At 55.8% G+C, this 24,731-nt stretch overlaps 2 protein-coding genes across 6 annotated transcripts in view; both read left to right on the top strand.

Annotated features, from left to right (window-relative positions):
• MEF2D (myocyte enhancer factor 2D) overlaps positions 1-12,435 on the top strand; it is a 30,765-nt gene extending 18,330 nt beyond the window's left edge. For 3 of the 5 annotated variants that reach the window (XM_077901112.1, XM_077901110.1, XM_077901111.1), the window contains exons 5-12: positions 600-810; positions 998-1,054; positions 2,479-2,669; positions 3,042-3,062; positions 4,182-4,311; positions 7,642-7,885; positions 8,269-8,575; positions 8,823-12,435. In XM_077901112.1, the coding sequence (XP_077757238.1) occupies positions 600-810; positions 998-1,054; positions 2,479-2,669; positions 3,042-3,062; positions 4,182-4,311; positions 7,642-7,885; positions 8,269-8,575; positions 8,823-8,834 (1,173 nt within the window). In that variant the 3' untranslated portion in view covers positions 8,835-12,435. The remainder of the gene's footprint in view (positions 1-599; positions 811-997; positions 1,055-2,478; positions 2,670-3,041; positions 3,063-4,181; positions 4,312-7,641; positions 7,886-8,268; positions 8,576-8,822) is intronic. The other 2 variants (XM_077901114.1, XM_077901113.1) reach the window with 1 other exon arrangement.
• IQGAP3 (IQ motif containing GTPase activating protein 3) overlaps positions 1-16,671 on the top strand; it is a 92,644-nt gene extending 75,973 nt beyond the window's left edge. The window contains exon 39 of the mRNA XM_077901117.1: positions 16,642-16,671. The gene's annotated coding sequence lies outside the window, so the exon portion shown is untranslated. The remainder of the gene's footprint in view (positions 1-16,641) is intronic.
• The last annotated feature ends 8,060 nt before the right edge of the window (positions 16,672-24,731 follow it).

Genomic DNA, 24,731 nt, shown 5'->3' with positions numbered 1-24,731 from the left:
CTCCCTTGGGACAGAGCATCAGCCTGGAGAGTGTCCCGATCTCCCACAAGGCGTGTGTAGTTGACGTGAGAACTTTAGGTGACAAGAGTAGGGGCCATGTTCATTGTGCAGGTCACCTCTGGGCAGAGTGCCCGTTGGCCCACTGTAACACCCCTGGCCTGAGATGCTCAGGAGTGTTTAGGGAAGGCAGTGAGGTGCACGATTGAGAGAGTGCAGGTGCCACGGGTCCTGACCCTCAGTGCAGGCCCTTCCCAGCTGTGTGGGTGCGTTTGGGTCTGTACTCAGGCCCTCTAACCTGCTCCCTGTGTGTCCTGCCTGGCTGAGGACTAACCTGCCTCCGCTGGGGCCTCTGGGTGTCCCTGGTCCTGTCTGCAGTAAGCAGAGCCCGTTCTTGTTCTCTGGGCCACAGCTCGGTCCCAGAGCGCTCCCTCCAGTGTACTCCGCCCCAACCCCAGAAGGTCCAGGGCAGAGACCTTGAGCTGCTAGCCCTCGGACACATAGTCCAGAAACAAGAAGAAAACTTGCCTGCCCTCTCAGGCAAAGTGGATCCAGGGTAAGGGGCCCCCTGGCCTGACCCCTCCTCTCCATTTCCCGTCTAGTCAGCCGTGCCAGCCCCCAACTTTGCCATGCCTGTCACGGTGCCTGTGTCCAACCAGAGCTCACTGCAGTTCAGCAATCCCAGCGGCTCTCTGGTCACCCCTTCCTTGGTGACGTCATCCCTCACGGACCCACGGCTCCTGTCCCCCCAGCAGCCAGCGCTGCAGAGGAACAGCGTGTCCCCGGGCCTGCCACAGCGGCCAGCCAGCGCAGGTGAGGTGGGGATGAGGGGTGCTGGAGGCCTTGGGGTTCTCCTGCTGGCAGTGAGTGTCACCCAGCACAGCATCCTGTGGCTCATGTGGCTCCTGAGGGAAGGGACTGGGCTCCTTCTGCTATGCGGTCCCTGAGCCTGGCTGGAAGGGCTGTCTTGGCGGCTCACCGTGATTCTGTTTGTTCCCAGGGGCCATGCTGGGGGGAGAACTCAACAGTGCTAATGGAGCCTGCCCCAGCCCTGTCGGTGAGTGCGGCTGCCCACCTGCCTGCTCAGTGGCCTCGCAGGCCCAGGGACCCAAGGGACCCCGATTTGACTGGAGGAAGGTTCCAGGGTCCGAATTGGATGTCGAACCTGAGGTCGTCTGAAGCACTGATGGGTGTGGGTGATCATCAGATGCAGGCTCAGGGAATTCTGGGCAAACTGGAAGAATGGACCAATGTTTCTAGTTGGGGGAGAAGATGCAAGTCTTCTCTGATGAGTGGGGGCACCTGGGTGGGATTTGAGGGGGCGAGTGTGTGGTTTGCCAACTCGCTCCCACGCAGACCCCTGGCCGCCGACAGCCTCCTGCCCTGTGCTGTTGTCCGGCGGGTGACTATGACTTCGAATGTCACCATTGACGTCACTCTGACATTCCTGCCATTCCTGGAGTGATCCGGGAATTGGGATGAAGGCGGCCTGCACTTCCAGGGGAACAGTGTGCTCTCAGGGGATGGAACAAGGTGACACTTGTGTCTGTGGTCGTCCCTACTTCTCTGGGCTTAGAACCCCCAGCCGAGCCCCTGGCAACATGTAATAGCTCCTTGGTAGTGATTGTGTACTGGGGTTGGGAAGTAGAGGGGATGGTGACTGCCCTTTCCTCTCCAAGGAAAGGGCCGGAGAAAGGCCTTCAGGCTTCAGGACGTGGCATCACTTCAGGTCCTCAGGCCCAGTATGTGGAATGTGGGTGGGAGCCCTGGCCTGGCCTCTGGCCACCTGTGTTGCCCTGGACAAGTCATTGCGCCTCCACAAACCAGGCCTTGAGTTTGCTGTTTTGTGAGCAGGACTAATCAATGGCCTGTCTGCCTTGCGCAGTTAGCGTTAGGGATTAAATGAGATAATATGCACGTGAGAGCCATGTGTAGATTGTGGAGTGTGGAGCAGATGCACAGGTGGTGATTACGCTTGTTGTCACCTGTCTAATTGTGGTGGTGGCCGTGTGATCAGTGCCCCATTACCAGTGACAACACCGCCACCAGCGCGTGGCTCATCTTCCCCAGAGCCGTGAGCATCCTGTCACATGCTCGTCCCAATCACAGCACCCCGTCTCCTGGCCGGTGTGCCTCGGGGGCTGGGGTCCTTGCAGAGGCCTGGGTCTCTGTGAGCCAGTTGGGCTAGGTCATGGGATCAGAAGGTGCTGGACTTCTGGCATGTGAGGCCAAAAGGAGGGAAGCAGGTGGGGCTAGGCCACTATGGCTTCCTGTCCTTCCTGCAGCCGTGGCGCTCCTACTGCAGGGTGATGAACCCATAATTCCATAGTAAGGGGGCTTCTCCCCTTCTCCCAGGACAGGGAAGGTTTAGGGGAGGACTGCAGAGCTCAGCATCCCCTGTGAGCCTGTGCGTGGAGTTCTCTCACACGGGCCAGGGGCTGGGTCCGTGTCTCTCTTTTTACCCGCATCTCTTCCTCTCAGGGAATGGCTACGTCAGTGCCCGGGCGTCCCCCGGTCTCCTCCCCGTGGCCAATGGCAACAGTCTAAACAAGGGCATCCCTGCCAAGTCTCCACCCCCACCTACCCACAGCGCCCAGCTTGGAGCCCCCAGCCGCAAGCCTGACCTGAGGGTCATCACCTCCCAGGGAGGAAAGGGGTTGATGCATCATTTGGTGAGTGGTGCTGTGCACCAGGTGGCAGGGGCTGGGGGATGGGAGAAAGCCAGCTTCCAGCAGGAGACATGCAGGTTAGCCAGCAGTGGGACTGTCTGAGGGAGACTGGAAGGGCCGCTCACAGGGGCAGTAGGAAGGGACGGGAGAGAAGGTTCTGGCTGAGGAGGACAATGGCAGGGATTTGAGGCTTGGATTGTGAAGGTTTCCTAACTGGTGGGCTTTGGGATGTGGCATTTTCTGGAGTCCTCCTTGGCTGGACAGCCATTCTGCTCCAATGCAGAGAGGTAGATGGGGTGGCTGTGGGGACAGGGGTGTGAGGGGAGGGCAGAGCTCGCAGACTGAACTGCCCCTTGGTTTTATTTCTGCTCCCAGACTGAGGACCATTTAGATCTGGTAAGTGAGGCCCTGAGATGTGTGCAGCGGCTTCATACTCTGGGTCTGCTGTGGCTCTGCACCCCTGCATGAGTGTCCCTGCGTTCCTGCCCTCTCCCTTGTGGGTGTGCTGTGGGGTGTGTGTGTGTGTGTGTGTGTGTGTGTGTGTGGTTATTTGCCAGGAGTCCTGCTCAGTGCCTAGCAGGGTACAGTGGTGAATGGGGCAGGGATTGGGGTCAGACACATGTGTTCATACCTGTGTGTGTGTGGGTGTCTGTACTACGCGATGCTGTGTTCATGCAGACACCCCTTCTCTGGTATGTGCATGTGCACGCACACAAGGGGAGTGGGCTAGCCCCAGGGATGCACCCCGGGATGCCTGCCTTAGGAGGGCTGGGCCCCATGTGGCCTCTGACTCCGTCCCGGGACAGGGACTTCCTTAGGAAGGTTGCCCGCTGGACCGTGACAGCCATCTCCCCCAGGCGGCTGAGGCCCAGGGCAAGGCCCGAGTTGGCTGTGGTGGGGGCTCCCCATCTCCTCCCCGCCTCCCCGTGTCAGTCCTGCGTGCATACCACATGCGCTCAGGCACATGCAGCCATGCATGCACCTCAGACTCACCCTCAGCCAGGAGCAGGGTGGGAGCTCCTCCCTCCCCAACTCCCTCACAGAGGCCAGAGAGGCTGGAAAAGGCAGGCGGGCTTTGGCGGCCAACACAGCGGCAGTTTCGGCCCCGGCATGGAGCTGGAATAAACAAGTGACTCAGCGGCAGATGGAGCCGACAGCCCTACACACGTGTGTGCGCACACGCAGGCACACGCCACGCCAGGCCCCGCGTTCCCCGCACAGATGCCACAGTGCTCTGGCAGGGCATGTATGGCCGTGTGATGGGTGGGGAAGACAGCTGGGCCTGCTCTCCGAGGCCCCAGGGCCAACGCGCCTCTGCACGTGTGCATGCTTCCCTCTGTGGTCTCAGCCTCTCTGTGAATGCGCCAGCATTCATGTGTGTCTGCGGGGGCCTCTGTGCTCCGGCGTCCACCCAGGCCTTGGGGGGCAGGGGCCCCAGCTTGGACTTGGGACAGAGGGCCAGGGTAAAGCAGCCCACCCTTCTGCCACCTGGTGACAGACCCTTTCTTCCTGCAGAACAATGCCCAGCGCCTTGGGGCCTCCCAGTCTACCCACTCGCTCACCACGCCAGTGGTTTCCGTGGCAACACCAAGTTTACTCAGCCAGGGCCTCCCCTTCTCTTCCATGCCCACTGCCTACAACACAGGTGAGTGCTCGAGCCAGGGGAGCCAGCCCCTGCCTGTCTGTCCGTCAACTGACCGTCCATCTATCCATCAACTGACCGTCTGTGTAGTTGCATGCACCTTGGCCTTGGGGCGAGGGCGGAACCAGAGGGGAATAGATGTTTTCTGTTTCCTGGGGGGGGTGCTCCAGTCTGAGGAAGGCATTCGATTTGGGGGAGCCCCCACCTCATTAAGGTTGCCAGATTCAGGCAGATGGAAACAGGATGCCCACTGAAATTTGAATTTCAAATAAAACAACGAATAATCTTTTAGGATATGTATGCGTCAAAGACGTTCTGCTAAAATGTTGAAGAATTATTCATTATTTTGTCTGAAATTCAAATTAATAACTGGGTATCCTCATTTTTAATATAGGACCTAATGGAAAAAGGAGTCCCTGCCCTTAGGGACCCTCCCATCTGAGGAGAAGCAGGCCAGAGGTGGGCTGAGTGGATAATTCAGGATGCTCAGGGTGGGGGACTGGGAAGGGGGCATGGTTGGTCCGCAGGGCTTCCTGGAAAAAAAGGAAATAAGGGAGAGAAGACAGGTGGAGGCCAGAGAGAGGAAGCCCAGCAGGAAGTGTTACTCAGTCTCCCAGGAAAGCCAAGAGGGAGCTCTCTGCACAGGGAGGAAGGGGAGGGCGTCTACCCATGGGCGCTCCCTGGTGGGGTGATGGGGCAGGGAGGGAGGGCACTGATGAACCTCGGGCAGAGTGGTGAAGGTGGAGAGCCACTTGGAGACAGGGGAGAGGTCTAGGGATAAAGAATTCAGACAGGACACCCAGTGCCCAGGCCATCCTGGGTCCCCGGGGTTGACTGGCCTATGTCACCCACTGTCCCCTCCCAGGAGCAGTCTGTGAGGCTCTCGGCCATCCTGGCTTGCACTCCACATTGTTGGGTCAGGAAAGACTTCCCCATGAGGAAATGCCATGGCACATCATGTTGGAGCATTTGTTTCCTCCTGCCAAGACCTCAGCCACCTGCAGATTCCCTCACCTGTGATGGCTCATGCTATGGCTGTTTTGTGAGGAGCTCAGACTAGACCAAAAAGCCCCTAAACTTCTCCCACTTACCCAAGCCCCTGTTCCAGGCACCTGTGCAAATCCTCCCCAAATCCTGTCTCTTTCTCATGGGTCAAAATCTAGAAGCCAGGCCAAGACATTGGGCAGCCCCTTAGGGCAGGTGCGAGCTGGAGCCACCCAGCCACGTATGTCTGAGTCCAGGTTCTCTCAGCCAACTGTGTAGTTAATCCCTGCACATTCCTGTCCTCACGCCTGCTGCCATCCTCAGGTGGCAGTGCCCCTGGGGGCCAGTCTCCTCGTCTGGAAAAGTTGTGGGTGTGCAGAAGGTCTCTGAGGCTCCCTGAGGGTAGCACAGACTACTTTTCAGGAGCCATTATTTTGTTATTTGTTTGTTTTTTTTTTTAAAGATTTTATTTATTCACAAGAGACACAGAGACAGAGGCAGAGGGAGAAGCAGGCTCCCTGTGGGGAGCTCAATGTGGGACTCAATCCCAGGACCCCAGGATCACGACCTGAACCAAAGGCAGATGCTCAACCACTGAGCTACCCTAGTGTCCCAGGAGCCATTGTTTTTGGGAATCCCTAAACGTGGTGGTAGTTTCCTGCCATTTTCTCCGGGCCTCGCAGGCTCTTGAAGCTGGAGGGGAGGTTAGCGCATGTCCGTGAAGCCCAAATAGGTGCCTGGCAAGACCAGACTTTAGACTATTTGTCAATCTGGTGTGAAAGCAGATTCTGACCCTGGGCCTGCCCTTAGGGCCCTGCTGGGAAGTATGGGCTTCCTCACATCCTTCCAGAAGCCAGGGGCTCTGGTTCCTCTTGCTGCTGGAGCCCAGCAGCCGCCTCTGTTTTGACAGTGGGTGTTTTCAGGTGAAAACATACCCTCCATATGTAAACAAAACCCCAGTGAACACGCTGCTCATCGTCCTTGGCCCCTGCTCAAGTTCTGGCTGAGGGCGATCTGGCTCTGATGACGTCCCTGGTAAGGGACAGGCCTGGCCCCTTGTTGACACTGGCTGCAGAGGTCTGGCCTGGTTGCTGCCGAGAGGCCTGTGGGAGAGCAGTGGAGCCCCCGTCACCCTGTCATGGGCAAGGTTGTGCAGTCTCCCAGGGTGGGTGTCCTCCTTGTCTATAAAATGAGTGTGGGAAGTAGTGGAGCCTTGGGGCTCCTTTATGTCCTTGCTCTACTTTTTAAGTGTGAGCATCTCAAAGCTGCTGGCTAACAGTGTTATAAGACCAGAGGCGAGCAGTCACCATCTCCAGGTGGGAGCATAGGTCAGCAAGGAGCAGGGGTCTTGCCTCAGCTGGGAGCCAAGGCTCCCCACACATAAGCTGCAGTTGCCTCGTTTGTGAATGAGTAACAGCAGCAGGCCAGTCTTCGGAATGCCTCCTGTGTGCCAGACAGTGTTGTGCGCACTTACAACGGCTGCAGGGCCCATAGGTAGAGAGCAGGTCACTTGCCTCAGATCGTGGGGCCTCAGGGAGGCAATCAGGACTCCTGACCGCCTCACTCTTGCCCTTCACCTTCTTGTTCTGCTGCTCAGTGGTGCTGTCTTCCTGCATAAAGATGGGGCCATGGCCCGTGACCCCTTGAGTAAGAGCATGGTGGTGTGGCAGGGGTACCACGTGGAGTATGCCTGTGTGCCCCCACAGTGCCACCACCCTGGGCTTCTTGGGGGGATCTTTACTAAACTGTCCCAGACAGGCAGCAGCAGGGAACACTTCACGCCGTGTCAGCCATGCAAACATCAGGTTCTTCAGACAGAAATGGTAGAAAGTGAGGAGCACCCCCTGACGAGGAATGTGTCAGAAGCCTGGCCGAGTGTGCTGAGGACAGGTTCCCCTCGCCACCCCTTTACCCCGCAGGGCCCCAGGGCCAGAGGTGTGTCCTCTGGGTTGATGTGCGCACAATGGCTCAAACCCTTGCCACTCCTCCTCTTACGTGTTGACAGTCCCAAGATCTGGCCATGGCCGTGAGTGGAAGGGTGGTGACAGTGCGCTTCAATGCGCCAGTCCCCTGGCATCCTCACTACCACTCTGTCTCTGAAGGGTTCCTGAAGACTTGGCAGTTGAAGAAACGACCATTAGACGTATGTTAGACCTTCTGGACTTCTTTCCCCTTCTGTTTTTGAGTTGACATTCTGAGAATGCTACCTATACCTGGAAAAAAGAGTGAACAGTGTTTTAAAAAAACACCCCTCTATCCTGCTGAGAACGGCACCGGCCGCTTCCTTAGCTGCAGTCCCTGCTTGGGGGGCCTGCTGAGTGCTTCCCTCCTCTCCCCCCACCCCTGCAGATTACCAGCTGAGCAGCGCTGAGCTCTCCTCCCTCCCAACCTTCAGCTCCCCCGGGGGGCTGTCGCTAGGCGGTGTCACCGCCTGGCCGCAGCCTGCGCAGCAGCCACAGCCGCCCCAGCCCCAGCCGCCCCAGCCTCCCCAGCCGCCGCAGCAGCCACCCCAGCCGCCCCAGCCACCGCAGCAGCAGCAGCAGCAGCCACAGCCACAGCCCCACTTGGTCCCCGTGTCTCTCAGCAGCCTGATGTGAGTCCTGGGGCACTGGGGGGTGGGGGTGGGGAGAGGCAGAGGTGAGGGCAGTAAGAGTAGGCTCCTCGCTCAGCGGGGCTGGGGGCTGGAGTGCTCTGTCACCCACTGGGACCGCAGGATATGGGACACTGAGCACAGCCTGGAGATCCCTGCCCCCGGAGCCCCTCCCCAGCCAGCCAGGAGCACCAGGATGCCAGTCACCCGGGACAGAAAGAACTAACGTGGCTTTCTCTTCTTTCCCCTCTTCCGGCACTTGGTCCCTCTCCTGGACTCTCCTCTGTGTGCTTGTCCCTCCCTGCCGCTTCCCCACCCCACCCCCCCGTCCCCACACCCCGTCCCCTCTGTGTCCTGTACCTACCCTGCTCCATCCTCGTGCCCAGCCCGGGCAGCCCTCTGCCCCACGTGGGGGCCGCCCTCACGGTCACCACCCATCCCCACATCAGCATCAAATCGGAGCCGGTGTCACCCAGCCGGGAGCGGAGCCCTGCACCGCCCCCGCCAGCCGTGTTCCCGGCCACCCGCCCGGAGCCCGGAGATGGCCTCAGCAGCCCTGCCAGCAGCTCCTATGAGACCGGGGACCGGGACGACGGACGGGGGGACTTCGGGCCCACGCTGGGCCTGCTGCGTCCAGCCCCGGAGCCTGAGGCTGAGGGCCCCGCGGTGAAGAGGATGCGGCTCGACACCTGGGTACTGTAGTGCCACCCCTCCCGCCTGCCAGTGTCTGCTGCACCCCGGGACTGCCCCCACCCCATGCCCCCACCCGGGAGGCCTCCTGGCTGCCTCTGCCCCACCGCAGGCCAGTCTGCCCTTCAGGCACCCTCAGAGCTGGCCTGCCCCCAGGGTCCTGGCCCTGCGGGGAGAGGGAAACAGGGGGCGCCTAGCTGGCGGCCGGGGCCCTGACACCCCGTTCTCCATCTCTCTCCTCTCTCCGCAGACATTAAAGTGACGATTCCCACTCCCCTCCTCTCAGCCTCCCTGACGAAGAGTTGACAATCTCACCGCCCACCCCTCCCCACCCTGGGCTCCTCCCGCTCGACCCCCACTTCCTTTTGTGCTCCATGTCCTGTTGACGGTTACATTTGTGTATAATTATTATTATTATATTATTATTATTATTATATTTTTTTTAATTTGGATTCTGGCTTTGGAGAGGGGGATGTTCCCATCCCTCTTTTTGCACCCCCTACCATTTTACTGGCTGGGGGGGGCTGTTTTTTGCGGGAAGGGGGGGACACTTTGCACGTTGTACACATATGCTGCAGGAGGGGGTGGGGAGCCCTATAGGCCTTTGGGACAGGACAGGTGTCGAGCCCTGCATGCGGAGCCCTCCCACCCCATCCCCCAGATAGAGGGAAATAACCAAAAAACCTACCAAACAACAAAACCCCTTACAATAGACTGAAACCCCAAAGTCGGCTTGATGGGTGGGTTTGTGTTTTGGGGGGAAGTGAGGCACAGCTTCTGAAAAGGATCTCTGCTTCTGGGCTGTTCTGTGGCCACGGGCATATGCAGGCCTGGCCCCCACATGCCCCTGCACACACACCACACACTCTCATGGATTTCTGCGTGAGCTATACCCCCAAGGTGTGGGATGCTGGCCGAGCTTTTAGGCTGGGAAGGCTGCCTGGGAATCAGGCTGGAGGCAGGTTTTAAGGCGGGGGCCCCTCAGAAGCACATTTCGAGAGAAAGATGGAGAGCTGTGAGCGGGGGCCGAGAGCTGGGCTGTGGGTGAATTGGGGCCCCTTCCTTCCCTGGCAGTTTCTCTAAGATATGCAGTGCAATAGCTCCACGTCCCTCAGCTGACCCCAGTCCCAGAGAGCTGGCCACAACGTGCAGGGGGTATGGAGATGTGGGGAAGCTCCAGTGAGGTGGCCCAGCAGGACCGGCACCCTGGCATCCAGGGGCAGGTGTGAGTGGGGGCTCACTCTTCCTTGCAGGAGGGATGCTGGGGTGGCCGTGAGGGTGGGAGGAGGCCCACCTCCCCCTTTCCTCCTGGACCCTCCCAGCCCCTCTTATTAGCTCCTCTGCTCCTGATCCCATGACCCCACCTCCCTGCTCTCGGCATCCTCCTGGTCAGCTACCTCCTGTCCCACCACCCCCAGGCCACAGCCCACCTTCCCTCTTGGCTACTGTAATTGTAAATAGCAACCTTTGGAAAACGTTAGCAGTGTAACAGTCCAGGAAACTGTTTTTTTTTTGTTGTTGTTGTATTGATATGAAATGAGATTCTATTTTTGTCAAAGTATATTGTAATAATAATGACTCACGCGGCCCGTACTGTACAGATGAGACTCTTCTGCTGTTGTTCCCGCCGCCCTCCCTGCCCCCGCCCCACCTCTGCTGCCACCCCAAGGGGTCCTGGATCACAGATCAAACTGGAGGGGCAGGCGCCCAGACCATCCTAAGTGGCCTGACCCGAGGTGGCGGGTGGCAATGTGCCCCAGCCCTTCACCTGTGTCTGCTCCTCTGCCCCAGGACGCAGCGCTGCCTGGGGGTTTCATCCCAGTGGGACAGCGGACGGTAGGCCAGGCCCAGCTGAGTGGTAGGGGACTGTCCAGACTTGCCTCTGTGACCCAGCCGCTTGCAGTATTCCAACACTTGACACAGGGAAGGAACCAGAAGCAGGGGTGTATGTGACCGCATGTGGACCTGAGCGTGTCTGTGAGGACATTGGTGTGCGTGTGTGTTTGTGCGTGTGTGTCTGTGAGCCCATCTGGGACTATACGTGAATCTGTGTGTGAATCGAACTCTGAGGGCCTGTGTGCATGTGCCTGGGTTTTGGCAGTGGGACAGGGGCTTCCATGCTGCACAACCCCGGCTCCCAGCTCCACCCTCCTCCAGCTCAACCCTCCTGCCATCCCTGCCCCTGCCCTGTTCTACCCTCAGCCTTGACTGGTTTGGGCTGCAGTTGGGGGGATCTGGCAGCTGCCCATTTGCTTCTCCCTGGGGCCCTGCCTCTCCTGGGTTCCACGCACAAGTGGCTCCCTTTCCCGCTCTTCCCCCACCCCAGTCCTGCTTTCAGGGTGCCACTCATGTTCCTCTTCCTTCTTGAAGCTGCTTCTTTGGTCCAAGATCCCTCCTTACTCAGAGTTCAACCCCCCACCTGCCGACTGGGTACACAGCATGTCCCAACCTACTCCATGGGTTCCTAGAGGGAGTTTCAAGAGTCGATGAGATTTGATCAGGGCCTTGAAATATGCCAGGGTGTAGTCGTGTGTGTGTGTGTGTGTGTGTGTGTGTGCGCGCGTGCATCCCCAGAGCCTTGCCCAGTGTCTGGAGTGTAGTTGGTGTGCAGTAAATGCTGAATGGGTGAATGGGTGAGTGATAGGTGCTCGATGGAGCTTGAGTGACTGGTTTTCCCTTCCTAGCTATTCCTGCCAGCAGTCCGCCCACCTCTGTAAGCTGGGCTTGGCCACCACTAGACACGCGGTGGGGACGAGAGCCTCTGCAGTTCACGGTGCAATATTCACCAGTTTTGCCCTCTGCCTTGTAACGGCAAACCTGGCTTTTGATGACTGTGTGTGTGTGTTTGTGTGTGTGTGTGTCCTCTCTCCCCGGGGGTGGGGATGGGTCTGTGAATGAATATGTGACATATCTGCAATGTAGTATCCCAGGGTTTCGCTTGGGGGTAGGGGCTCCTGGCTGGCCAGACGCATGGGTCCCTGAGAACCCAGACCTCAAGGGGGGCTTTATTTCTTCCTCTCACAAAGCCAAATTTGCCTCCACCTACTCCTTCCTCCTAAGAACTGGGCGTTTGCCAAAGTCATCACTGGAGTCATCCCACGCCCCTCCCCTCGCAGCCATCCCACAGCTCTCAGGGACTGTGGGCAAGAGGACCTTCCCATTCCCCCGGGATGCACCACCCTCCCTCCAGGGTAGTGGCAGAGCACTCTGTGCAGCAAGACTGACCCCTGACCTCTACCCAGCCCTCCCCACCTTAGACAGGAAGGAAGTAATGCACCTTCTCTTGATGATTATTTATTTGTTTGGAGAGAGAGAAATGATGTAAAAGTGTATCTAGAAATATCTATATCTATATATTTTTAACTGACTCTTTGGAATCCCCTGGGGTGGGGTGGGGGTAAATTTAGGCTATCGTGGCAGAGGAGAGACCTGGAGCCTGGGACCTCCTGTCCTCTCCTCTGCCACCTCTTTCCACCCACTAAGCAATGGTGGAGGGCGTGGCATTTGTGTGGGGGCAGGGGGCTGCAATGTTCTATGGAGAATCTGGATTCTCTTTGTCTTCCCCGTTCAAGTCCCAGAGGGAAGGGGGAGGGAGGGGAGGCATGGAGGTGCCCCCCAAACCTGACAATCACCCACACTCCTGGGGCTGCTCCTGGGTCCTGGGCAGGGCGAGTCCAAGTGTGTGGCTGTTGATTTGTTTTCAATATTTCTTTCCGTGCTGTATGGTGATGCTTTCTTAGTATTCTACACAATAAGAAGACAAAAGTTCTCGGGATTCTTATGAGTTTTGTTTGAAAACTCTTTCACTATATTTGTTGTAAAGAGGTTTACTATTAAAAGAAAAAGAATACACATTTCTGATACTTGGGCTTGGGTTCTGGTTTCTTTGGCGCGGTTAGCGGAGGAGAGGCCTGTGTGGCCTGCCACTGCAGAGGCCCAAGTGTCACCTCAGCTGGGGGCGGGGGTGCTTTCAGATCTCGGGTGAGAGTGTCCTCTAGGTTCAGAAGCAGAGGCGGCCCAGCACAGAGACAGTTGTCCCGTGGGAAGCCGTTCGAGTGATCCTGGGACCCAGGAAGCACAGAAGCAGCTCCGAGGCTAGGTCAGGAACAAGTGGGAGTGGGGAGGGCAGGGTGGCAGGGCTTCGACCATCAGAGGCGCTTTTTTTTTTTTTTTTAATTTTTATTTATTTATGATAGTCACACAGAGAGAGAGAGAGGCAGAGACACAGGCAGAGGGAGAAGCAAGCTCCATGCACCGGGAGCCCGACATGGGACTCGATCCCGGGTCTCCAGGACCGTGCCCTGGGCCAAAGGCAGGCGCCAAACCGCTGCACCACCCAGGGATCCCCCAGAGGCGCTTTCTGCAGCAGGAACTGGCCCGCAGGGACCTCCGCCCTCTTGTCCATCCGGGGTGCTTACACGTGCCAGGGAGCCTCCCCCTGGTCTCCGAAGGCATCCCTAGGAGCCACCCAGCCTGGTGCCGCCCTGCTGGGGGGCAGATGCAGGGTCCAGCTCACCCCCAGTGGGGTGTGTATGGCCCAGGCTCGGTGTGGCTACAAGTGCCCGAAGTCCACATTGTGGGGTCGGTTCTCTGCTCGCCACAGACTTGGTCAGTCCCAGTGCTCAAGCCGGGCTTCTTCATGTGTAAAATGCAGCGCTCTGTACTGTTCTGCCTCCCTCCCGGGGCTGCTGCGGAAGGCAGCTTCTCCCTCCGCTGCAGCAGAGAGAGAGGAGCAGCAGGAAGGCTTCTGCCATCCCGGGTGCAGTTCCGCACCGGCCCCTCCCTGAAGGCCTTGAGTTCCCCAGCCTGGCCCTTGTGGCCTCGCGGCGGGCACGTGTGCCCAATGCCGTGCAGCTGGCAGAGCAGGAGGCAGGAGATCCCTGAGGCTGGGTCGTGGCTACCACCTCTCTTCCTCTCATCACCCTACCTCGGGGACCCGGGTGCCATGTTGTGGGCACTGAGGCAGCTCTGAGGAGAGACCCAGGTGGCAGCCTTTGAGACAGGTTCTGGCTTCCCCAGGCACTGCTACAGGGGACACCCACCAGCACCATGTACATGCCAATGCCCGTGAGGCAACCTAAAGCGACACCCAAATCCTGAGCAGAACCCCTCTCCTTGGTATCTCTGTTCCCCAGACTCTGTGGCCTGCCCCTCCTCCTCCACGGGAATGGCCATCCAATGTCCTGGGTGGGCCTTACTGTGTCACAGACACTTCATTCTCTTCCCCTTCCTGGACGCACACAACTGGCCCGCGGACTATAATGGCAAGTCAGGCACATCACTCCTGAGATCAAATCGGTGGTGATTGTCCCAGTGCTCTGTCCCTGCTGTGGGAGTGGCGGAAGCCATCAGAGAGGCCCAGTCGCTATGCTATGCTGCCTCCAGGCGTCGTCCAGCACCACGGTGGACTTTGTGAACAGATTCAGTATCGTGTCTGCAACATAGCCTCCCTCTCCTGATGTAGGCGTGTCTGCTCATACCCGAACAGCCATGAAGCCCTATTTACTGCAGTGCCCCCTGCTGAGGGGTGTTGCACAGAGATCTCTGAGCTTGACATAGTCCAGAAGGGGTTTGCCTGCCAGTTCTAGCACTTCACAGCTGTGGCTGTGGGCGGTCAGTCTGCAGGCTGCTCTTGTATCAGCTATGACATGGAGCTCATAGCTGCCTGTCCTTGGGCCCCACCCTCCCCTCTCTGGGGCAGCTCTGCTCATCTGACATCGCAGGGGACTCTGCTGCCCACCATATAAGGATCCAAACTCCCTGGTTTGGCTCCCAGCACCCTCAAAGAGCCAACACAACCACCCAGGCTCCGTCCGTGTGTCTTGCTGTGTGTCCCTGGGACCCTAGGCTAGCCAGGCAGCCCATTCCGTGCCTTGACAGATCATTGGTATCTCTGCTCCTGCTCTCTTTCCGTCTGAAATGCAATGTGTATTAAGTACCTACTCTGTGTGAACCCCTTTGTGAGGCCCCGGAGGTGGACAGCGGGACCAGACAGCTCCTGCCTCCAGGTAGCTCAGTTTTATTTTTTTTTTAAGATTTTATTATTCATGAGAGATACACAGAGAGAGGCAGAGACATAGGCAGAGGGAGAAGCAGGCTCCCTACAGGGAGCTCAACGTGGGATTCAATCCCAGGACCCCCGAATCACACCCTGAGCCGAAGGCAGATGCCCAACTGCTGAGCCACCCAGACAGCTCAGTTTAGACAAGAGCCAAGTGAAGCAACAGTTAACAATTGAGTCAGCAGTCTGTAGTAAATGTCACAAAGGAAGGATATGAGTGGGCTGTGGGATCAGACTTGAGGCGCACCCAAATCCAAGCCAGGAGAGATCATGGGAGGCTTGGTAGGGGTGTTCCAGCAGGGCGCTAAGACATGAGGCGTTCCCAGGCAAACACGGACAGGGGAGACACTCCTGCTGGCAGGAAGAGCATGTGGGCTGGGAAAGAGAATGGTGTGCTCAAGAAATGTAAGACTGTGGTCCGGGTCAAGGGAACGGGGAGGAACGGGGAAGAAAGAAGAGGCAGGCGGGAGCCTCACTGTGAAGGGCCTCACTGCCATAGTTTGGACTTTGTTCTGCAGGTGTGTTTGATCATCAAAGGGTTTTATGTAGAAGAGGGACTTGGTCAGACATGCATTTCAGAAAGCTCCTGCCAGCACAGCTCCTTCCCACTGTAGTGCTGAGGACCAGTGGAGGGAATGCAGAATCGGGGCCCAGTCAGGCTCCTTTACAAGTGAGAGGATGAATTTAGCAGATATTATTATTTAAAGATTTTAAGTAATCTCTAATCCCACCAATGTGGGGCTCGAACTCCCAATCCATAACCCTGCGATCAAGAGTTACACACTACCCTGATGGAGCCAGCCAGGCCCCCTTAGCAAAGATTAAAGAGGTAGAATAACAGGACTCAGAGAAATCCCTGGTGAAGACAGAAGAGGAAGGTAAGGGAGGAGGGTCAGCGGTTCCCAAATTCATGCTGGAATTCTGACAGGGTGGTGGGGCTGCAGCCCCAGGTATGTCTGGAGAAGATAAGTTTTGTTTCGGAAGAACTGAGTGAGAGGCAACACGGAAGCCACTGCAGAGCACTGGCAGTTATCCTGCTCAGGCCTGTGGGGTAGATCACCCTGTGGGTACAGAGAGGTTTCTTTTTTTTTTTTTTTTTAAGATTTTATTTATTTATTCATGAGAGACACAGAGAGAGAGAGAGAGAGAGAGAGAGAGAGAGGCAGAGACACAAGGCAGAGGGAGCTCCTTGCAGGGAGCCCGACGTGGGACTCGATCCTGGATCTCCAGGATCACGCCCTGGACTAACGGCAGGGCCAAACTGCTGAGCCACCGGGGCTGCCCTACGGAGAGGTTTCTGAAGAGGGAAGCCATTCCTGGTGCTGGTCACCCATGACGTCAACCTCAGGACACCAAACTCCAAGAACCATGAAGGGAGGCTGGGGGCCAGGCGAGAGAGCCATGTCAGCCCTGAGGTGCACATGGGGAGCCGTGCTGTGTGGTGAGATGGGCCAGAAATGTAATTCTCATCTGTGATCTCCTACCTTTATTAAAGCCTTGGTTGTCTCACTAGCCTTATGCTAATCTTTATCTTTTTAAAGATTTTATTTATTCATGAGACAAAGAGAGAGTCAGAGACCTAGGCAGAGGGAGGAGAAGCAGGCAGGCTCCATGCAAGGAACCCGATGTGGGACTCGATCCTGAGACTCTGGGATGACGCCCTCAGTGGAAGGCAGATGCTCAACCGCTTAGCCACCCAGGCGCCCCTATGCTAATCTTTTTTTTTTTTTTTTTTTTTTAGAAATCTCTATACCCAACTCAGGGTTCCAGCTTATGAGCCTGAGGTCCACAGTGACACACTCAGCCGACTGAGCCAGCCAGGTGCCCCTAGTCTTGTGCCAGTCTTCAACAAGGGAATACTCATTGGTGCATTCTTTGGGGCATCAAGGGGTGGGGAGAGGGACACAGGTACTCTAGCTCCCCGGGGCAGGCACCAGGGTCAGAGGCATGGGAACCTAAGGAAGATCTGGTTCTATTTTTTTTTTTTAATTTTATTTATTTATGATAGTCACAGAGAGAGAGAGAGAGAGGCAGAGACATAGGCAGAGGGAGAAGCAGGCTCCATGCACCGGGAGCCCGACGTGGGATTGGATCCCGGGTCTCCAGGATCGCGCCCTGGGCCAAAGGCAGGCGCCAAACCGCTGCGCCACCCAGGGATCCCGGAAGATCTGGTTCTAAAGGCCCAAGTGCTCCTTCACAGAGACACTCCGTGCAACCTCAGAGGCTGTTTCTTTCTTTCTTTTTTTTTTTTTTTAAAGACTTTATTCATTCATGAGACACAGAGAGAGGCAGAGACACAGGCAGAGGGAGAAGCAGGATCCATGCAGGGAGCCCAACGCAGGACTCGATCCCAGGTCTCCAGGATCACACCCTGTGCTGAAGGCAGCGCTAAACCGCTGAGCCACCCAGGCTGCCCAAGGCTGTTTTTTTTCTGACAAGGGAAGAGGACACTTCTCAGCTAGGTACCTGAAGGATACTCCAGAGGAACGAAAACCATTCCCAACCTGTAGGAAGTGCTGGGTAAGCGTTAGTCCTCATTTTTGTTAGCTGCTTGTCAAAGACACAAGAAGGGATGGCTTAGTTAAGGTCTGTGGACCCAAACTGCTCTACAAACCTGTCCTGCTGTTCAAGATCCCCACTCCAATAACTTTCCCTCCATAAAGCTTTTCCTGACTTCCCTGCCTGCCCCCCCTTCCCCACCGCTGTGAGCCCTGTCTTGGGAATCTGACCCCTTTATACTTTATAGTTCCCACTTTGCCCTACCCATCCTACTGAAAGCTCCTTCTAAAAAAAGCACTGCCTCATCCATGTGTCTGTCTGGCTCCGCGCCTGGCACACAGTATGTGTGCAGCCAGACTAACCAAACGTGCTCTTTGTAAACCGTGGAGTGCTACAAACCTGAAGGGTTTGTTTTTTCAGGGTGTGGTGACTCTGCAGCTTCTCCTCCACTTTGCAGCTCCTGGCGGAGCACCTAATCCCCGAGGCTAAGGAGGTGCGGATTCCCTTCCTGCGCTTAGCTACCGGTCCACCGGAGGGCTAGCACCCAGGGGCTCCTCTCCGCAGAGTCGTGGCTCCTGGGAGGCGGGAAGCCGAGGGTGGTATCCCATCCTCCCAGCCAGTTCTTCTGACTCATTCCTCAGTCCCATGGGGAGGAGTAACTTCTCCAGCCTTGTGACTGTGGAAACGGTTCAGGAACAGCGAGCGGATGTGAGGAGGGCAGAGGTGACCTCACCCCAGGATCCAAAGTGGCTCCTGCCGGAGCGGGTACAGCCTGCTTGTTTCTGTTGGCAGACGTCAACCAACTCCTCGCAGCTGGGCAGCCCGAGCCCGAAGACACAGGCGGCTGTGCGCTGGGGTCCACTGCCCCTCCGGCAGCTCCCGGGGGGGGGGGGGGCGCAGGGCCGGCGGGGCGGGGGCCCGGGCTGACCACAGCCAGACCCACGGATCTGCAATCCCCCAAGCCCGGGCCGCGTTCTCGCTGTCCGGTGCTCACAGGCCCCGCCCGGCGCAGGTCGGCCTCCCCGCAGGGCGCTCCCCGCCCGGCCCCGCCACGCGCCCCCGGAAGCCGGTGACGCGGCCGCGCCAGGCCGGCCCAGCGGGAGGTCACGCGCCCGCCAGGCCTGCCGCTCGCGACCCCGGCCCGGCCGGCCGGCACCTCCCCTAAGGCGGAGGAGGCCACAAGCCGCGCGGGGCGGCGCCGGGCACACAGCAGGTGGTCAATAAATGGCCGACTGGCAGCTGCCCCGTGGTCACTGCGGCCAGGGCCCTCACCCCGTGCCCGCCACCAGCCAACTAGCCCGGCCGGCCACGGAAGCGACCGCTAACCGTCAAGCGGAGGGCGAGCCCCCAGCAGCCCGGGCGCAGACAAAGACCCAAAGCCCCGCCCCGCGCTCCCACGTGGGGCGGGAAGTGGATCTTAAGGCTCACCCCGTTGGCTACGCCAATGACGGACGGGGTCATCAGCCAACCGCGGCCCGGACAAGACTCCTGCGTACACAAATACTTGAGCCCTAGCTGGGGGGCGCAGCGAGCGCGCCGCGGTGTCTGGCTCTCGGGGGGTGCGCATGCGTGATCTCGGCGCCGCCCCTCCCGGAGCCACCGGAGCGGAAGTAGCGCCTCGGGGCCCTGCGGCGGAGCTGCGGCGGAGCCCTCGGCGTGCAGCTCGGCCGAGCCGGGGTACCGGCAGCCGGCCCCGCGGGGAGGAACCCCAGCCGGCTCCGGGCGCAGAAGCCGCGGTCACGTGCCGGTCCGCCCGCGCCCCGGACGAACGAGCGGAGGAACAGCGGAGCGCTGCAGATGTCCGCAACCATTTGTACAATCTTCAACATTAGGCAAAATTAAGCGATATAGCGTTTAGGTAGATGTGGTAAAACGCTTTAAAGCGTCGGAAGAAAATAAATAAATAAATAAATAAATAAATAAATAAATAAATAAATAAATAAATAATAAAACGTCAGAGGAAGTTCAGTGGTGATTTTACCGGGGAGGGAGGTTGGGGCGGGTGCTGTTGGGGACCTCTAGTACCGGGGTCACGGAGTAGATTTCCAGGCATTTCACCGTGGTTAGTGAATCATACATCGATGGTCCTCGTCCGTATGTGCAGAATGTGATTTTTTTTTTTTAGATTATTTATTCATGAGAGACAGAGAGAGGCAGAGACACAGGCAGAGGGAGAAGCAGGCTCCATGCAGGGAGCCTGACCTGGGACTCGATCCTGGGTCTCCAGGATCACGCCCTGGGCTGAAGGCGGTGCTAAACCGCTGAGCTGCCCCGGCTGCCCCGGAATATGATTTAAAGGGAGCCTGGTGGCGCCTGGACAGCTCAGTTGGCTAAATGATGGACTCTTGGTATCTGCTCAGGTCATGATGTCAGGGTCATGAGATGGAGCCCATCGGCTGGTGGGCAGCTCAGAGTCCTTTGGGATTTTCTCTCTCAAATCTTTAAAAAAAAAAAAATGAGACTGGCATCACCCCCCCCTCCAAAAATAAACATAGTTGGAGGAAAGTAGGAAGCCTTACCTATATTATGCTTGGTTTCCAGAACATTTCTACTCCTTATATCAGCTGATATTATTTCCACAGGAAAAAGGAAAACAGGAAACCCAAAGTTGCCTGAGGCCAGCAGGACAAAGGAAAGGTGAGTGGGCAGAGGGCCACTAGGGAGCCCCCTACAGTTAACACATCTCCAGTGTGCCAAGCGCTGTGCCTGGGACAGAGAACTTGGTCAGTAAGCACCTGCTGAGTGGACAAGTGACTGAACTCTGTAATTACATGGGTGTCCCGCAGTGAAAGGAGCTGCCCTGAAGGCAGGCAGGCACCCACACAGCAGCCGGCTGATCACTGGCAGTGTCAGGAGTACCGGAGAAGGAACTTTCTCTCTGGGTGAAGTTTGGATACAACTCTCTTCTAAGGCTCTGTGAGTTCGTCAGATGCTGAAGACAAAACTGTATAAAGACAAGAAGGTTCTCCACCGCAGCAGTGGAGGCAGTCACCTGAGGAAAGCCTGGATAAGACACATTCTGAAGAGAAAGTTAGTAGGACCTGTTGCCAAAATATGTGGAAGCTGTGTTGTTGTGTGTATTGTTGCATGTCATTGCATGTGGCTACAGCATGGGCTGATCCATCCCAGCTGGAAGAATATGGCAGAGCTGCTGACCGAGTAAAACAAGATAGACGGATAGCCTAGCAGGTAGTTGGCAATAGAGAGTGCTCAGGACCAGACAGGGCCCAAGGCACACTGCCATGGAAGGGAAAGAGCTTTCCCTGGAGTTTGGGTTAGGAGACCTGATGGCTAGTTCTAGGAATGAAGCTAGAAACCCAGATTTTTATTTGAAAGCTCATGATTCAACAACCAATTCAGATTATTTTCAGACTCCGTGCAGGTAAAAAAACACTCCACAGGGATGCCTGGGTGGCTCAGCAGTTGAGTGTCTGCCTTTGGCCCAGGGCGTGATATTGGAGTTCCAGGATCAAGTCCCACATCGGGCTTCCCACATGGAGCCTGGTTCTCTCTCTGCCTGTGTCTCTGCCTCTCTCTGTGTGTGTCTCATGAATAAATAAATAAAATCTTAAAAAAAAAAAAAAAAAAACAACCACTCCACACCTGCTTGCCAGAGGTCCTTGCCCCTCTGCCCTGGGACCCAGGAGGAGCTCTTCCTGTCTCCAATCCATGCAGCTGGAAGTGTTCTGTCATCCACACCAGTGCTCTGATGACAGTGCCAATCCTTCCTGGTCGTCTAGGACTTGGATGCATCACTAATCCCCACACTGTCTTCTGCTTTCAGTACCTCCCTTTCTGCTTGCATCTCCTTCACTCTAGCAGTATGTCAAGTCTTTTCACATCCTGAAAATCCTGCTCCATTCTCCTTGGAAGGGACTTTCTAGAAAGTTCTTTCTTTTCCTCTTCTAACAGACATCTTCACAGACTCTGTTGCATTCTGCTCCCTCTCTTCCTATTATAAGTTGGCTTTGCACCTCTGCTCAGCGCAGTTTAAAGTCAGCCTCCACCATCTCACTGAAGCTTTTCTGACCAGGGAAGAGGTCTCTGTTGCTAAATTCATGGAACTGCTCCAACTAGGCTAAACTCCTCACACTCGGAGATCAAGTATTGGCCTTTTTCAAATTTTATTACCTGACTGAGTAGTATTCCATCAGTGTTTATTGAAACAGGAAAGTGTTCTCAAGAAAGAAGGACAGTCAGCCTCATCCAATTTGCAGAGAGATCAAAGTCTGTGTTGGCCAAAATGAAGCCCACTGGATTTTAAGAAAAGGAGATTGCTAGCAGCTTCTGAGAGGGTAGTTTGAGCAGAGAGAACTGGAAGTTCTGTTGCTGTAGTTCCTGAGGAAGAGAGTTGTGCAGTGGTGGTGGGGGTCACACAGAGAGATTACATGCACACACTTTACAGATCACGCCCTAGAGAAACTTAGCATGGTAGGGAAGGGGTGTGGAGCAGGAGCTGTTGGAAACATTAGCACCACTTAACAGTCCTTGAGATTAAGAAAGCCCTCACATGTGTGCAGGCCAAGTGGCCAAACCTGCAGCACGAGATGTACCAAACATGCTTGAGAAAGGGAATACCTGAGATCAGGGGCCTTGGGAGAGAACAGACAACTCAGCCAGTTGAAGGGATAGGTCCGCCTGGACAGGAAGTGTCAGAAGGGCTAATTGTCTCCAGACTTCTCACAGTGGACAGCACTGGTGCAGGGGAGCCCGTGCATTGCAGTGATGAGATGGAGGCAAGCTTGTGTGCAGGTGTGGGGTTGTGTAGCAGAACCAGGGCTGTGGGCCGTCTTTGAGCTCTTGGCTCTTCCCTGGCTGTGCTCCTTTTGCTCCTCTTGCTCTTCCCTGGCTGTGCTCCTTTTGTTTGCTGGGGGCTCTGTCTTGGGTGCCCTCCCTCCTTTACTCCTTGTCAGGGAAGTGTCTGTGCCTGAGGTTTAAGATGCCACCTCCAAGCTAGTGACTTTAATTCTATGTCTGTGACCAAAATGTCTCCCCTGAGCCTCCCATCTGTGTGTCCAGTGTACTTCACTGGTAGCTCCGTAGTTTTATGGCTGAAACCTGTCATTTCTCCTTAATTCTTCATCCCAGCTGGTGGTCACAATTTTGCAGTTGTCCAAGCCAGATACATGTTTTCACTTCCCTCCCTCCATCTCTCCCCCTCTCTTCCCCTCTCCCCCATCACCCTCCCTCCCCCTCTCTTCCCCACCCACAGCATGCCCATGTGCATGTGTGCACGCGCTTGTGTGTATAAATAAATATTTAAAAGAATAAGGATATGTATTTTGTGTACTAGGTTTCCTTTTTTACTTACTGTCATGATCATTTTACCATGTCAATAGATGCTTTTTAACATTTTTAGTGGCTGCCTAGTATTTTTTTTTTAAAGATTTTATTTATTTATTCATGAGAGACAGACAGAAAGAGAGAGAGAGGTAGAGGGAGAAGCAGGCTCTATGCAGGGAGCCGGATGCGGGACTTGATCTGGGGACTCCAGGATCATGCCCTGGGCTGAAGGCAGGCGCTAAACCGCTGAGCCACCCAGGGATCCCGGCTGCCTAGTATTATTTCTTGCACATGTACTAAAGTCTCCTGCCTTGTTGAAAATTGTTTTTTAGGGACGCCTGGGTGGTTCAGTGGTTGAACATCTGCCTTTGGCTCAGGGCGTGATCCCACAGTCCTGGGATTGAGTCCTGCATCAGGCTCCCTGCATGGAGCCTGCTTCTCCCTCTGCCTGTGTCTCTGCCACTGTGTGTCTCTCATGAATGAATAAATAAAACATTTTTTAAAAATGGTTTTTTAGGGATCCCTGGGTGGCGCAGCGGTTTGGCGCCTGCCTTTGGCCCAGGGTGCGATCCTGGAGACCCGGGATCAAATCCCACATCGGGCTCCCGGTGCATGGAGCCTGCTTCTCCCTCTGCCTATGTCTCTGCCTCTCTCTCTCTCTCTCTGTGACTATCATAAATAAATAAAAATTTTTAAAAAATGGTTTTTTATATTACACATAGCGCTGAACGTATCTATACATATCTTCTATTTCCTTAGATTTAACACTTAAAACTGAAAAGAAGGCCAAGGAGTCCGGCATTTTAAAAGCTTTTAATATTGTCAAATTGGCCTTCTAGAAAATTGTCCAAGCAGTACACGGTCCAGTCATTGCCTATATCTTTGCTAGCACTGGATATTATTATTATTATTATTATTATTATTATTATTATTATTTGCTAATTTAATACATTATATCTGAGTCTCCAACTCTCAGCCCCCATCTTTCTCCCCAATCCCCCACACTTCCTTCGGGATAGTCCCACAACTCCCCTGGCTTCCCTAGGTACACAACTCACTTGGAAGGTGGAAGGGAAGGTGACACCAGATTTCCCATAGGGACAATTCTCAGTCTTCCACACTTTGCCTTGGCTCTGTCCCACTTTTACTGCTCTTGTGCACAGACTTTCTTTCTGGTGACTCTTCAGTATCTTCCCTAATCTCCCTCTTTTCATAACTCCCTGCCTGGGGAGTTTTTTCTCCCCACTTGTTAGGGCTGACCCTCCAGGAGCACTGCTGTGGTACCCCCCACACTGGAACCTTTGTGTTCTGTCAGCATCAGCTGCCAAGAACACCAGTACTGTCTTCCCTTTCCAACAAGCAAGCAAACATACGCAAATTTATCCTATGTAGGAAAGAAAGAGTCCTGTCACCCCTCTTACCCTCTCAAACTACAGCCTTCTTTTCTCCTTCCTTCGTCATCAAATTTCTTCCAGGAGTAATCAGGAAGTGTCTTTTGATCCCAGTTGCCTCTGTGGGTTCTAGGCCCTTCTATCCTGAAACCAGTCTTCAGGGGCCCAAGCAATCTCAAAGCTAGTTGGAAGGCTGAGTCTCTCCCCCTCCCTTCAGTCAGTAAATAGCTTGTGACACAGGCCGTGCCCTTGCTGCTCTGGAGAGGCTGTGTCCTGGCAGCATGGTTTTGCCCTCTCCTTGCTCTCTCCCCTTGGGAGACACCTGTGATTCTGCGTGCCCTCTAGAGCTCTGCATGCCTTAACCTTGGCCTCCCCTCTCACTCTCCCTCTCTTGTGGGTTTTCTTACCTGCTTCTGTGGTACCAGTGCTCTCCTTTACACCAATGATTCAGACTCTCCCGGATGCCAGACCTAGCTTTATAGTTGCCTGCTAGACATCTCTACTGGATGCGATCACTCAGATCCCACAAGTTAGCCAAGGCCCCCTCCCACCCCACGCACAAGGGAGCCTGCTCCCCTGCCATGTTTCCCATTTCTGTCAATGCCAACACCACAATCCAAGAGCTGTTGTGTAGCACAGACCCGCAATATGCTGAGTGCCTTCCATACATAACCAAATCTGGTCCTCTCACAATGATCACTTGAGGCTGGTTTACTGTCCTATTATGAGGAGACTAGTAGAGAATGGTAGCATTCAATGAGTAGTTGTGCTAAACCCTCGGTGTGGTGTTTCACCATGTCATCTCTTACTATTCCCCTGTGCCACCTCCAGCAAGTCTCCAGTCCCCCCGAATCTCTGCCTGTTCAAGGTGTGTCCATCCCTCTATGTGCCCACCAACACCTTCAGTCAGCTTTTGTTCCATTTG

The sequence above is a fragment of the Canis aureus genome, chromosome 6 (assembly GCF_053574225.1).
Source record: "Canis aureus isolate CA01 chromosome 6, VMU_Caureus_v.1.0, whole genome shotgun sequence".
NCBI classification, from domain to species: domain Eukaryota; kingdom Metazoa; phylum Chordata; class Mammalia; order Carnivora; family Canidae; genus Canis; species Canis aureus.
The sequence above is the reverse complement of the archived record's forward strand: the minus strand, read 5'-3'. Positions and strand labels throughout refer to the sequence as shown.